Here is a 14,034-nt window from a genome sequence, read left to right as displayed (position 1 = left end):
GACAGTCAGTAACCCACATAATTTCACAACAGTTGCTTGATATTTCAGTTGTAAATCACATTTCTACACTGATTAAACTCCTTGATTGCCATGTTGAGTTAATTCCCTGTACAACTTGTAATAGCAGTGGTTTTCAAGGTTTTCATTAAAGGGACATTCCCGAGTTTGCTGCATTGTAAGATGTTTCCGACTAATAAAATATTTCTACGATTAAACTTACATATTAAATATATTTTCTTGTTTAGAATATCAGTGTCTTTATATTCAATGTTTTTCTGGTCCTCTTAATATTTGTAAGAAGCCCAAAATGGAGTATATCTTTCAATAATTTCGTACATAAGAAAAAATATTTTTTAAGAAATAAAATGAAATTTAACCTAGTACAAATATTAGAACGATCCGAAACACGTTTAATATACAGCCACTAATATTTTATGCAGAAAAATATATTTGATATGTAATTAGTCGTCAAAATGTCTCTGTTAGTTGACAACATCTTAAATATTGCAGCAAAGTCAGGAATGTCCCTTTAAGTTATGCTATATATAGGTTATACGTAAATTATGGAACTTTAAAAAAAACCTCAGGGCAAGCTCTTCCCCACCATCCAATGAAGTGTCAATACAAGTTGGGCCACAAGAAAAGAAAGGAATGTATAACGACACCCCAGCACCCTGTGTTAACTATCAGATATCATATATATATGGTCATTACAACCAAGCACATGGCTTTCTTATAAAACCTTTAGACTAGACTCAATATCTAATGTCACAAGCATGCAGTTTGTATTACATTGCCATGACATTAAAGACTCAGACTGTTAAGAGTCTCGAGTCTAGACTCTAAAATAACATGCAGCCTGATCTAAAGAATTATGGATCTAAAGAATTATGGAAGAATCCCACTGCTGCCACCAAAACTATTGCACATGCACTTTTCAACATATGGATCAACACATACCTTGGACTTTATATACCAGTTTTTGGACTGGTTGGAAATGGCAATCATTAAATGGGCTCAATGACAGGGATGGATCCCGTCACCTTTTCGGCCCCATACAGCATAACTTTACTTCTGCATATCGGCCAAAACTTAATAGATTTTAAAATGTAGTTTTAGAGTGGTTTCCTGTGAGATTGAGAAACCATCTAGACAGATTCTGCAGTTTTAAACAACCACGACAAGCAGAGAGTTACACTTTATAACACATCTATATTATTACCAATGACTTTCTTTATGTACAAAGAAAGTAGATGATTTTGGAAATGAAAATGATTTTTATTTAATAATACATTTTATTATGAACATAATATATTTTACAGAGCACAAAAAGCACTATTTTTTGTATTCAGACGTGCTTTTCACACCCATTACCGAGTTTAAAGCCATGGTATTCTGATGTTGCCTTCCCGATCCCACATACTAAAGCGGGCCTCTCAAAATGACCTAAACGATTTATTTGTTCATGCATTTCTCGTGCAAATCTGGTCTTACAAAAACCTTTTATTATTATTAACACATTATATTTAGGACCTGATTTACAATGGGTTATGCAACATGAAATGGCTTACCTGTAAAAACAATTAGCATAACCCGTAAATGAGTTACACAAACATTCAATGCTCAGAGTCCAGTGCAATACACATCCACTGAAGATGGAATGATTACTTATCTCATCGGATGACATCACAAATGAATATCTACAAATTAATGCTACTATACATCCTTATGTTTTCTCAGTACCACTAATCATGTAGTTCTCATATGATACAGTTTGTGCTTAAGTCTTCAGCTAGTGACATCAATCTGCCCAATTATGACTCAATTATTATATCTAAATTATGTTACAATGTCTATATTATTCTAAAATCAACAACATTTCTTTTTTTCTTTGGCTTCCTTTGAACCGAGTCGAATGCCCTGTTGTGATTGGTCGGCCTGCTTTTTCTGGGATTCTTTCTTCGATACCAGTACTAGTTTAGTAATTGCTAAAAACATCTGAAAACAGAAAATAAGCCAATAAAACTTAGGACTAAAATAATTAAAAGGGACATACCCTAGTTTTTAAACACTAAGGCATATATTTTACTATTAGAGCCATTTTTGATAACTGAAATCATACTTTACTTAGATTTTATTGTTTAGATTATGCATTTCCGTACATTCAAAGTGTTTTTGGTCATCCTGGTGTTTTTAATGTCACAAAATGCCATTTCTCATATTTTTAAAAATGCACATGCGTCTGAGAAGTAACAGTTATGGAGTCGACTTTTAGTCTATTTTTAGAGGGTAGTTCACCATTTCAAAGTCACAGACTCATGTTCACTCAATTGTACCTTTATCCAAATGTGTTACAAGTTTGTAGATTAACTAAACTAAGGTATGTCCCTTTAATTATCATATGTTATACATGTATATAGGGAAAAAAAATATGGAAAAAGGCTCTTGGTTGGATGAGACAGAAAAACAACTTAGACTGTTTTCTCTTTTCATGAAGATTCTAGCCATTTGATTGACTGTTAGTGTTACAAAGTATTAAAAACATGGCAACATATCTATATGTTGTATAAAGGCAGCTAATATATAGTTAATAGAGATGAAACACACTTTGTATTAAAACTAAGTAAATAATGATTATAATATGGTCAGATAGGACTACAGCTTTAAGATCCGCTTCATGTATATTTGTAGCACATTTTTGAAAGTGCAATTGAAGATATAAAATATTATAAATGGACTCCAAACCTCTTCCACATTTTTGGAAGTACAATTGAAGATATAAAATATTATAAATGGACTCCAAACCTCTTCCACATTTTTGTTTTCCTTGGCGCTGGTTTCAAAAAGCTGGATCCCCATCTGGTCAGCAAATCTCTCGGCATCCTGAGTCAACACGACCTTTCTATCAGCATCGTCATCTTTATTTCCCACTGTCACATACAAGAGATACAGCTATATAGAGGGTAATTCAGTTGCTTGTCACTGTCACATACAAGAGATACACGTATATAGAGGGTAATTCAGTTGTTTTCTACTGGCACGTACAAGAGATACACGTATATAGAGGGTAATTCAATTGCTTGCCACTGTCACATACAAGAGATACACGTATATAGAGGGTAATTCAGTTGTTTTTCACTGGCACATACAAGAGATACACGTATATAGAGAGTAATTCAGTTGCTTGTCACTGTCACATACAAGAGATACACGTATATAGAGGGTAATTCAGTTGTTTTCTACTGGCACATACAAGAGATACACGTATATAGAGGGTAATTCAGTTGCTTGCCACTGTCACATACAAGAGATATAGAGGATAATAAGCGAGTTACCAGTTATTATCAAATTTATGTCCCGAGTGAGTTAAATTATTATCAAATTTATGTCCCGAGTGAAAATTATTTCATGAGGGACATTAATTTGATAATAACTGGTACCGAGTTTGTTATTCTATTTATTACCTGAACTATTTTTTCTTCTTCTAAAAACCTTTATTTTCGACACCCATATATATACCACATACGATATAAACCACTTTTCTCACTGTTCTGAGTATTGCTATAACTTTGTAATTTAATCATGTTCATAGATAATTTTAAAAAAAACAAGTTCTCTTTATTCTAATATAAAATCTATAATGAATTGCATCAAAATGACACCAAAAACAGACAGCCGTAAACGCAAACTCTTTAAACTACATGACGTCATCGTGTGTCTTTGCCAAATCGTGATAACGTCATATTTAGTACCGACAAGGTCATTGGTTTGTAAGTGTTAAAACATCCAATAGTATTGTTCGTTAAGACCAATGCGTGATTTTTATTTTCCCTGTTACGAGTGCCTGCTGGGGTAATAGACAAGTATATAGAGGGTAATTCAGTTGTTTTCCACTGTCCCATACAAGAGATACATAACTGATGAAAAAAGAAAAAAGTGTTCTTTTCTTACCAATGAGAATGACATACATACATGTTTATATTATAATTACATGTGTGTATGCAGAAGTAATCAACTGGTAGTGTCCCACTTCTGACACCAATGATCAAACATAAATATATCAATTACTGTTTATATACATAGCATATTAGAGGTGAATTAATACCATGCTTACCCAATATCCTATTAACAACATCACAGTTTTGATCTATTTCATGAAGCCATCTCTTGACATTGGCAAATGATTCTCCACTAGAAACATCATAGACAACAATGACACCATGAGTTCCCCGGTAATACCTGAAAGATTAACAACTATCAAGCAGTCATACAGAATGATGTGTTGTCAACAAATAAATGCACATGTACCAAGTTGGTTGAGTTGTGGTCAGCAAACAACTCTGACAGTCTGTTTGGAGAAGATATATTTGTCAAACAGCTGATCTGAGAACTAGTTTAACAGTCCCAACTTTACTGCTTTGTGTTTAGTGATACAATTTCAAATAAAATTGACTAACTTTGTAACATAGTGTAAAAATCATAATTTGTTTTTATCACCAGAACGTTTTAGAAATGGTTTAAGCTGTTGTTTGACAAATTGTTAAACATAAATGGAAGCTAAATATATCTAATATATAGAGGCTATTACCATCCATTGACAGCTATTATGACTACATTTCTGGAGGCTATTTCCTGATGTGGGGTTTTTTCAGTACATTTTTATGTCAATGAGTAATGTCAGAATACAATATTTTTACAAATGACAAAGGATAGAGTTGGGATCGAACCTGTTAGCTATTTCTCGTTCCAGCCAGTGCACCACAATTGGTATATCAAAGACCGTGGTATGTGCTATCTTGCCTGTGGGATGGTGCATATATATAAAAAATCCCTTGCTACTAATGAAAAGAAGTAACAGGTTTCCTCTAAGACTATGTCAGAATTACCAAATGTTTGACATCCAATAGCCGATGATTAATAAATCAGTGTGCTCTAGTGGTGTCGTTAAACAAAACAATTTTACTTTCTTTGATAGGGAATGTTCTATACCTGTATGTAAAACAGCCAAAACTGTGGACAAGCATTTTAAAATATGTTCCTGTTCCCCAGTGTAATACTAACGTTGATGTTATTGTTCTAAATCGCTCCTGGCCAGCTGTATCCCAGATCTGTAGTTTGACTTTCTCACCACCAACATCGACCGTGCGAATCTTGAAGTCCACACCTATTGTTGTGATGTAGGTTCCTGTGCAGACAAACACACATTAAATCACTCTTCAAAACTTAAATTGATATCAATTAGAAACATATATTAAATTTGTGTAGCATTTACATGTCATTATTTTCTTTAATTATTTGAGTAAATAACTTTATAATCACTCAGTAATGCAATACCCAGGGAATATTTTGTATAGTATCATGTTGCAATTCACTACACAAGTTTTAGATATCACTACACAATTTTAAAACTTTAAACAGTAGTTGCTAATTAATTTTCAACTGACTAGAAATATTGCTAATCAAGATTTTAAAAACAAAATGTTCCCTAATACCCATGGTCTACTTCTGAAATAGAAGAAGAAGTGTATGAAAAAAAGCAAACTATTTTCATCTTTACGATAGTTCGAGTTTAATACTCTTGTTTTAAATCTGAACAACAAAACTGTTATCCACAATCAAGAAATTAGTCTATTATCCAGATTTTTAAACATTTTCACACAAAGATAAAAATAAAAAGCCTGGATGATCCTCCTATACAGACATGTAAAAGAGGATCCTCCTATACAGACACGTAAAAGAGGATCCTCCTATACAGACACGTAAAAGAGGATCCTCCTATACAGACAAGTAAAAGAGGATCCTCCTATACAGACAAGTAAAAGAGGATCCTCCTATACAGACACATAAAAGAGGATCCTCCTATACAGACACGTAAAAGAGGATCCTCCTATACAGACAAGTAAAAGAGGATCCTCCTATACAGACACGTAAAAGAGGATCCTCCTATACAGACACGTAAAAGAGGATCCTCCTATACAGACACGTAAAAGAGGATCCTCCTATACAGACACGTAAAAGAGGATCCTCCTATACAGACACGTAAAAGAGGATCCTCCTATACAGACAAGTAAAAGAGGATCCTCCTATACAGACAAGTAAAAGAGGATCCTCCTATACAGACACGTAAAAGAGGATCCTCCTATACAGACAAGTAAAAGAGGATCCTCCTATACAGACACGTAAAAGAGGATCCTCCTATACAGACACGTAAAAGAGGATCCTCCTATACAGACAAGTAAAAGAGGATCCTCCTATACAGACACGTAAAAGATAATCTCTGGGGCAGGACATAGCCCAGTGGTGAAGCACTCGCTTGATGCATGGTGGTTTGGGATTGATCCCTGTCAGTGGGCTCACTGGCCTATTTGTCGTTCCGGCCAGTGCACCACATCAAAGGCTGTGGTATGAGCTATGTATCCTGTCTGTGGGATGGTGCATGTAAAAAATCCCGTTTTACTAATGGAAAAATGTAGTGGGTTTCCTCTAAGACTATATGTCAAAATTACCAAATGTTTAACATCCAATAGCCGATGATTAATATAAATCAATGTGCTCTAGTGATGTTGTTAAACAAGACAAACTTTAACTAAAGATAATCTGAGTAAAAGTAAAGTCAGACCCTCCTTTTATTGTGGAAATTAAATACAAGTATAGATATATAAGTTTTATTATAACTCAGATTAATTATAGGCACTGCATTATTGTATTATACTAACCTGAAAACGTATTGTCAGCAAACCTCAAAAGTAAACTACTTTTACCGACCCCTGAAAGAAAAGACAAAACAGTAATTTATTCAATTTATTCATGTAGATGTTTCCATCACTGTATGTACATAAACATGTGAACGTGTATGTATCACTGTATGTACAGATATTAAATAGTTGATTGAAGCATGTTCGGACACCTTTCCGCCGTGGACAGATATTGAGTGGTCTGACACCTTTACCGGTAGTTATTAGTAAGAGTGGTCTGACACCTTTCTCCAGTGAGCCAGTAGTTATTAGTAAGAGTGGTCTGACACCTTTCTCCAGTGAGCCGGTAGTTATTAGTAAGAGTGGTCTGACACCGTTCTCCAGTGAGCCAGAAGCAGCCTTAAAGGTACTTCAAACGGAAGTTATGTTTTTAACGAGAAAGTTAATGATAACATGCATTAATTAGTTTAAGTCACCTCCAGCCCTACCCCTTATTGATAGTGATATGTAGGGTAAGGCTAGAGAAAAGTCTATATGTAATGCTTTGGCAAAACTCGACAACCAAATGGTTGCAAGCTACTGTGTCTAAAACACCTTTTTTTCCCCTAAATCTGATGCCACAGAGCTTTAGTTTGATTATTCTCGATTCCAGTCATGGCATTAAACTCACTGAACAGCAAAAGAAACAGGACAATTGTAAAATCTATGTACATCAAAATTAAAAATATATATATTTACAGGGAAAACATAATTTTAAATGGTTATTATTTTAATTTAACTAAAATGAGTAATATTCTAAAATTATAATTTTGGATCTCACGTTTTTTTTGCTGTTCAGTGTATATATAATACAAAAATGTATATACACATACATATAAGTAAACATTCACATACAAAACTTGCCATTGATTGCATAGATTACACAATAGCTTTGGTTTAAAAACAATTTTCTGTCATGTATGATATACACATGTAGGCTCTTTATTTGAGACAATTTATAATCGAAAACTTGACTTTGGAGGGTTTGGGGTATGTTGCATTGATGCATTTTGTTTGTTTGGCAATTGAAGCATTTCATACGGTCAACCCCTTGGCGACTGAATCAAAGTTGATATAAACTAGCAATAGTCACGCTTGTGGACAATTTTGAAGATTTAAGCACATAAGCGAAATCCACTTCGCCTTTGATTTCGAGGGTATAAATATCATTACATCATCGATAATATAATCAACACGAAAACAGACCACAACCATGTTTTCGCCACACAATCGAAGTCAAATTTTAACACATATAATATCAGAGTAAAATATATCTAAATACATTTGTAGTTTCTTGGTACACCATATGGCACACTTTATTTAAAAGGAAAGTAAAACTTCATAACAAAACATTACAATCATATCAACTTAACTAAAAAGTTGATCATGTGATTAAAATAAACTGGAATCGCTATCAACTTTTTTTATGTAGCATGCAATCACATTGTCAGTATAAATTAGAAAACCAGTTAATCCAGAATATATACAAAGATTCCTGAATGTATTACTTGCAATGATACGACTATGACACCCCCGCCCCCCAAAAAAATAAAAATCATGGAAAATACTCAATACAATTACAAATAAAATGTTATTAATGCATAAATTAAAAAGCAAAGGAAAATTATTTTCAAACTTGTTTTTCTGCTTATTAGAAATTTATAACAGCCTACATCAATAAATTGAAATACTGTTTTGTGTTTCGTATTTATGAGGACTGCCATTCTCCAGTTTTGCATTTTAGTAAAGTTGCTTTAATCAAATTATTACAATCAAGGTGTTATGGTAGACTTGGAATTTACTTTCTGATGTAATACTCAACACACAATTACAGGTACTAAAGTCAGCAGTACATATCAAAGGCGTCGGAACTGGGGAGCGACTGCCGCCCCAATATTTGGACAAAAAAACCCACCTTTAATTTTTGTGTGTGAGGTCGGGATCGGGACATGATTTGGGTAAACATTACAAGCACCCTGTGCAATGCAGTGATTATTTCGTTAGTAACATTTTAATTAGATGATGTAATTTGAGTCAAAGCCCAGGCCAAGCTACTAAATGATATAGGCTATCATTTAGTAACTTGTATTGATGTGTAGGAGGACAGTTATAATTTAAAAGCTAAATTGAGTTATGTCACTTGGCCTATGTTTTCATCACTTTATAAGGTGATTCAATACCCTGGCTTCATATAATAGCAACAACTGACTGTACTATGTTGTTTGTTTATTATTTTGTAATACATTCTAAAACAGTTTACACACATGTAAAATGGTATTTGCATTTTGTACACTTCCAGATATGTCAAAGAAAAGGGTACACATGGTGAGACCATCGGTGAAATACGCTTTTTTACCAGTACTTTTGCTACAAAAATATGTACGAGATACCTACTAAAATTGTATCTTAAATGCAGCAGAATGCAGGAAATGGCATCTAGAATTCAATTTTTTTTCAGAGCAGCATGCCCCCGGACCCCCCTAACAGACCCTCGCTTCGCTCAATCGACATCTGCCTCCCCAATATTAATTTGCTTCTGACGCCCCTGCATATATAAATTGCACAGTTGTTTCTTGCTTTTCAAACTTCTTTAATATTTGCACCAATTGTTTACACACACACACACACACACATACATTACTCAAATAAAATGTAACATTTATTGTGTGTATTAAACATACAATGGATACAGGTATGGGACAAATAGAGGCTGATAAAAACAGTGTTAAATTATGTTACGGTAACTGTCATAAGCTGCTGACATTTTTCACCAATATCTATACAAATATTTATACTTTGACAGGTTAAATATACAATAATTTTATATTCTTCAACACTAAATGCACATTTTGTACTTTCTATGTTGACCAGTTAATATTTGAATTGTATAATATAGGAAAAGGTCTTTATGGGCCATTCCATGGTAATTATTTAAGCCAGGATGTGACATTCTGACTCTTATGATCTCCTTCACTAAAAATAATTTCTAAATGAAATTGCAGTTTTATCATTTATAGACTCATTATACATAGTAGTATAAGCATGTCAGGCCTAATTTTGTTTTTGTAAAAAAAAATGACTTTTAAAGTGAAAAATAAAATGTGCCAGGATGTGACGAAAATGGACATCACTTTTATAAATATAGGCTATGCCTGTTGACCAATCGAATCCCATCTGTTAATATAAACAGAAATAAATATTGTTTAAATCATCTGTTGTTTTTCGTACACACCGCTTGTTTCCTTTGAATCGTTTGATGGCCAATGTGCAGACTAATCAATGGGTTTTTTCTGTGTGTGGAAAAATATGTGCATTTGGATATAGTTAAGATGGGTGCTGTAAAATATAGTTGGGTGCAGGAAAATAAAGGGGGGTGCAGAAAAATAAAGGAGGGGGCAGAACAAGAAAGAATGGCAAAATGCAATAGTGAGGCAAGTTTCCCCTCTTAAATGGTACAATGTGAACACTGTAACCCTAACCATTGAATTAGGCGTATTGGTCAAACTCATGCCATAACATTTTGTAATATATCAGGGCTCACATGGCCAGGCGAAGTGAGCCCAAACTTCGCTCTGGCCAGCCTGACTTCGCTGTGTCAGTCAATGTAAGGCGAAATCTGCGTCGCCGTTTTAAAAACCGTACACATCATGAATGAATGGTGAAGAACTAGAGGAACACCTATTGATGAATAATAATTAAGTGTGAAGTGTCTGAGAGTTTGAAGAGAGACTGGCGCCACAAAATCATGTGACAGGCTCACGGATACCGGTAGACTGTATAGCTCGGACAACACCTGTGTCTGGCACTAATAGTTTGCCTAAACGTGCTACTGGCTGTTGAAGTGTATTGTCAGGTGAATGTGCTGGAAACAAGAGTGGGATCTACACTAAACTGGATATCCAAGTCGCGGGGGGATGGTTGGGGTGGGTGCTGGTTTCGTCCCAAACTCCCGAAACAAACATTAAACCAACCACTTCTGTTGCTAATATTAACAGAAAAAACAACAGGTAATCCGACTTTTTGTAAGTTCTAGACAGCAAACACTTTATAGTCTGTTTCAGGAAAATTTAGATTATGCAAATGAGATAAATACAGGGTTCATACACTTCAAATGGTTTCATTTTCCAGGACTTTTAAGGGCTATTTTCATTCATTTCCAGGACTATTTTACCTTTTTCCAGGGGTCTGAATATATGACTTGGAGAGAAGTTTTTGTTTAACGACACCCTAGCAGATTGTTTAGTCAGTGGCTGCTATGTCTCCAACATACAATACTTGCTACACACGGTCTACAGTAGTCACACCCCACTCTGGATATAACTTTTGGATGGTAAAGTTGTAAACTAAAACTGTTGAAATAAAATATTTTATTAACTACATTTGTTGTACATTGTACAAAATAGTGATATAAACATGTATCTAATACTCAAATAGAATACATATATATATATATATATATACATATATACATACACACACACACAAACAAGTATGAAACAGCTTAGAACGTTTATAATTATTTGTGTGATCTAAACCGGTCTTGTCCACGCCTCCTTGTGTAAATTAGCTGTCAATTAAATCCTTGCAGCTAAAGCTCAGCTGCTAAATCAAAGCGTGTTGCATGTGCGCCTTCTGAAATATACATCTCCTTTGTTTTGGCTTGGCTCAAGTAGATCGAATAAACATAGGCAACACCACCAAAAGAAACAAGTGTAACAATGTTACGATTGTTGAAAGGAGACCTTTGCAAATCTCTATGGTGTTAAACTCATTCTTAATCTCACGTTACATCGATGGGGTTTATTTAAAGATATGGGCTTCTTTCTGGTCAAATGATTAATCATGGTCACGACTCGCCGCACAGGATTCAGACACAAGTGGTGGGCCGTTGTTAAAGCGATAGCTCACTTTGCGAGGTGTTAATTCCTACTTAATTATACACTGTTTAATTAACGTTTACGAGCTAAATGGATTTATTCAGTTACTCGAATTTGTCGGGATTTAACAGGTCCATAAAATTATTTACATGCAAGTAGTCAACTTATATGACGTCAGACGCGTGCTTGTTTTTCTAAAAATAAATTTTTTTAGCCACCTGTCGTTAAACGTACACTTTCCGTTAGGCATTTTCGCAGAAGTGATTTACACATCTACCCATTTAAAAAAAAAAAAAAATTAATGTCATACTGGTATATATTTTTTATACGGATTCCATGCTTGAAGAATTGTGTCACCATCTCAATTAAGATTATCTACTCGTGCTCTAACGAGCACCACTACGCCTATCTATAGACCAAATAAACCAACACAGTATTTCCTGCTCAACAACTGACCAATGGCAGTCGACCTCATTATAATCATTGATGCGTTTAGGTATTGTTTTTGTGGGGGGTTTTCTTTCTGTCTTTTGGGGGAGGGGTACCTAAGTCAAACGCGATTATTTATGTATTTGTAACATCACTAAAAAAAAATTAGAAACAAAATTTCAAATTTCCAGGACTTTCCAGGAGGTAAACTGACTTTTCCAGGGGTAAAAAAAAAAAAACATTAAGCACTTTCCAGGGTTTTCCAGGATGCGTGCGAACCCTGTAAATATAAATGGTATTCCACGCTCCTTAGTTTGGATAACACAAAATGACAATATGAAATTTATTATCATTATTCAATAAAAGTTGTTTGTTATCAACAATGAGCACAAATAGTGTTCGTTAGAAATATACGACAATCAATGATAATTTTGAAACATCCTATAGCAAAAAATAGGCAGTGTAAGCTTTAGTCTAGGCAGTCATGTTGTTTATCGGAGGGAAATTCAAAGTATGCTTGGATGTTTATGTTAACAAATAAAATAAAACAATGATTACATTTATGGATTCATAAATTACAATAAGGTATGTATTGAACTTGAAGCTTCTATGTAAACGTGTGTAAGTTAATATACAACGTTGATCATTACAGTGATGACAGGTGATAAAACCCCCAGGTTTATCGATGCTGGCAGTGGCAAAAGTATACTTTTATTGCATTAATTCAGATTTTTAAAAACATCTAATTGTTATCTACTACTTTTATACATATACGATATGTTCACGATCAAGATGTGTTGTTTTAACAATTGTTTTATGAATTAAATTAACGTTGTTTGTTTGTTTACACACATACCTCAACACTTGTTTCAAGATGTAATGTAACGTAATTAACATGCACAGACTTTTGTGTCACAAAGACTAATGTGATAACAAGAGTGCACACCACTTAAAATGTTGCTCTCCATAGTAATGACATAGTCCTCACCATTTCTTGCACATACGTCTGATAATTTGAAACTTCATGAGCAGACATTATTTGCTGTCAGTTTCACGTCTTGACTAATGTTTTTATAAATTGTATAAAAAGATAGAACATTTTCAAAAATTGATGATTTTCATTTCCCTAACTTTTACTTTTCTTCTTACATTAAGCCAAATTGAAATAATTGACAATATCACGTTTAGTGGGGATTGGTAGGGGATATAGACTGAACGGTCTGCACCTGACAACCCCCAAAGTGTTACCTCAAATGAGTTTCAAATCAGTACTGCGCACCCTAACCCTCCAAAATCGAGTTTTTGATATCGAGTTTTCAGGTCTCAAAATAAATAGGTCTACACATGAGATTGATCGGTGTTTTATGTTAAAACAAAATATCACTTCCATTAACAAACATTCGCTACGTACCGCTGTCTCCTATTATGAGCAATTTAAACAAATGATCGTATTCTCTGGCCATTATCCTACAAGTAAACAGCGAAAAACGTTCAAGGAAGTGATCAACAACATCCAGGGGTGGACAAACCGGAAGTAACTGCTATCTCATTGCGCATGACTGACAATCTTGAAACTATATACTAAACAACAAGGTTCTAATTCAGGACCGACCACCATGCGTAAATTATTTTTCAATTTAATGTTAGTAGATCACGGGCATGCGACTTAATGAGCTATAAGTCACTCCAGCAAGTTTATACATGAAATATATTATTTTGTTCAACTCTTCTTTTTATATATTTTACGCAAAAATGGCAATTTTGTTTTTCTGTTTCACTTCTCTTTTTTTTTACTAAATCTATGAGACAAATTTTCTTTCTTTTTTTTCAATATATTTCCCGGGAGAACATAACTCGATGCACCCCCCCCCCCCCCCCCCCCCACACACACACACCCGAACTTCGCTCGCTTCAGTCTAGACCCCACCTCTAAGACACGCGCATGTTAATAAGTAATGTTTATCATTAAAAAGCTCAATTTGTTAAAAAAAAAC

The 14,034-nt window shown here is 34.3% G+C and overlaps 1 protein-coding gene across 1 annotated transcript; it reads right to left on the bottom strand.

The window, feature by feature from the left end:
* Positions 1-420: 420 nt before the first annotated feature.
* LOC121369455 (ras-related protein Rab-35-like) lies at positions 421-13,556 on the bottom strand. The gene is made up of 6 exons (XM_041494554.1): positions 13,452-13,556; positions 6,717-6,767; positions 5,062-5,185; positions 4,115-4,239; positions 2,806-2,930; positions 421-1,998 (listed from the first exon to the last, which is right to left on the bottom strand). The coding sequence occupies exons 1-6, from the start codon at positions 13,501-13,503 to the stop codon at positions 1,870-1,872; spliced, it is 606 nt and encodes a 201-aa protein (XP_041350488.1). The 5' UTR covers positions 13,504-13,556; the 3' UTR covers positions 421-1,869.
* Positions 13,557-14,034: the final 478 nt, after the last annotated feature.

This window comes from Gigantopelta aegis, chromosome 3 (assembly GCF_016097555.1).
Source record: "Gigantopelta aegis isolate Gae_Host chromosome 3, Gae_host_genome, whole genome shotgun sequence".
Taxonomy (NCBI): domain Eukaryota; kingdom Metazoa; phylum Mollusca; class Gastropoda; order Neomphalida; family Peltospiridae; genus Gigantopelta; species Gigantopelta aegis.
This window is presented reverse-complemented; position numbering and strand designations above follow the sequence as displayed.

What these genes read in the sequence shown, in the direction of transcription:
- LOC121369455 (XM_041494554.1), bottom strand. Translation starts at nt 13,503, where the DNA reads ATGGCCAGAGAATACGATCATTTGTTTAAATTGCTCATAATAGGAGAC. An exon ending in TGCTGACAATACGTTTTCAG is followed by an intron (nt 5,186 to 6,716) that starts GTTAGTATAATA and finishes TTGTCTGCACAG; the next exon opens with GAACCTACATCACAACAATA. An exon ending in TTTAGAACAATAACATCAAC is followed by an intron (nt 4,240 to 5,061) that starts GTTAGTATTACA and finishes TTAATCTTTCAG; the next exon opens with GTATTACCGGGGAACTCATG.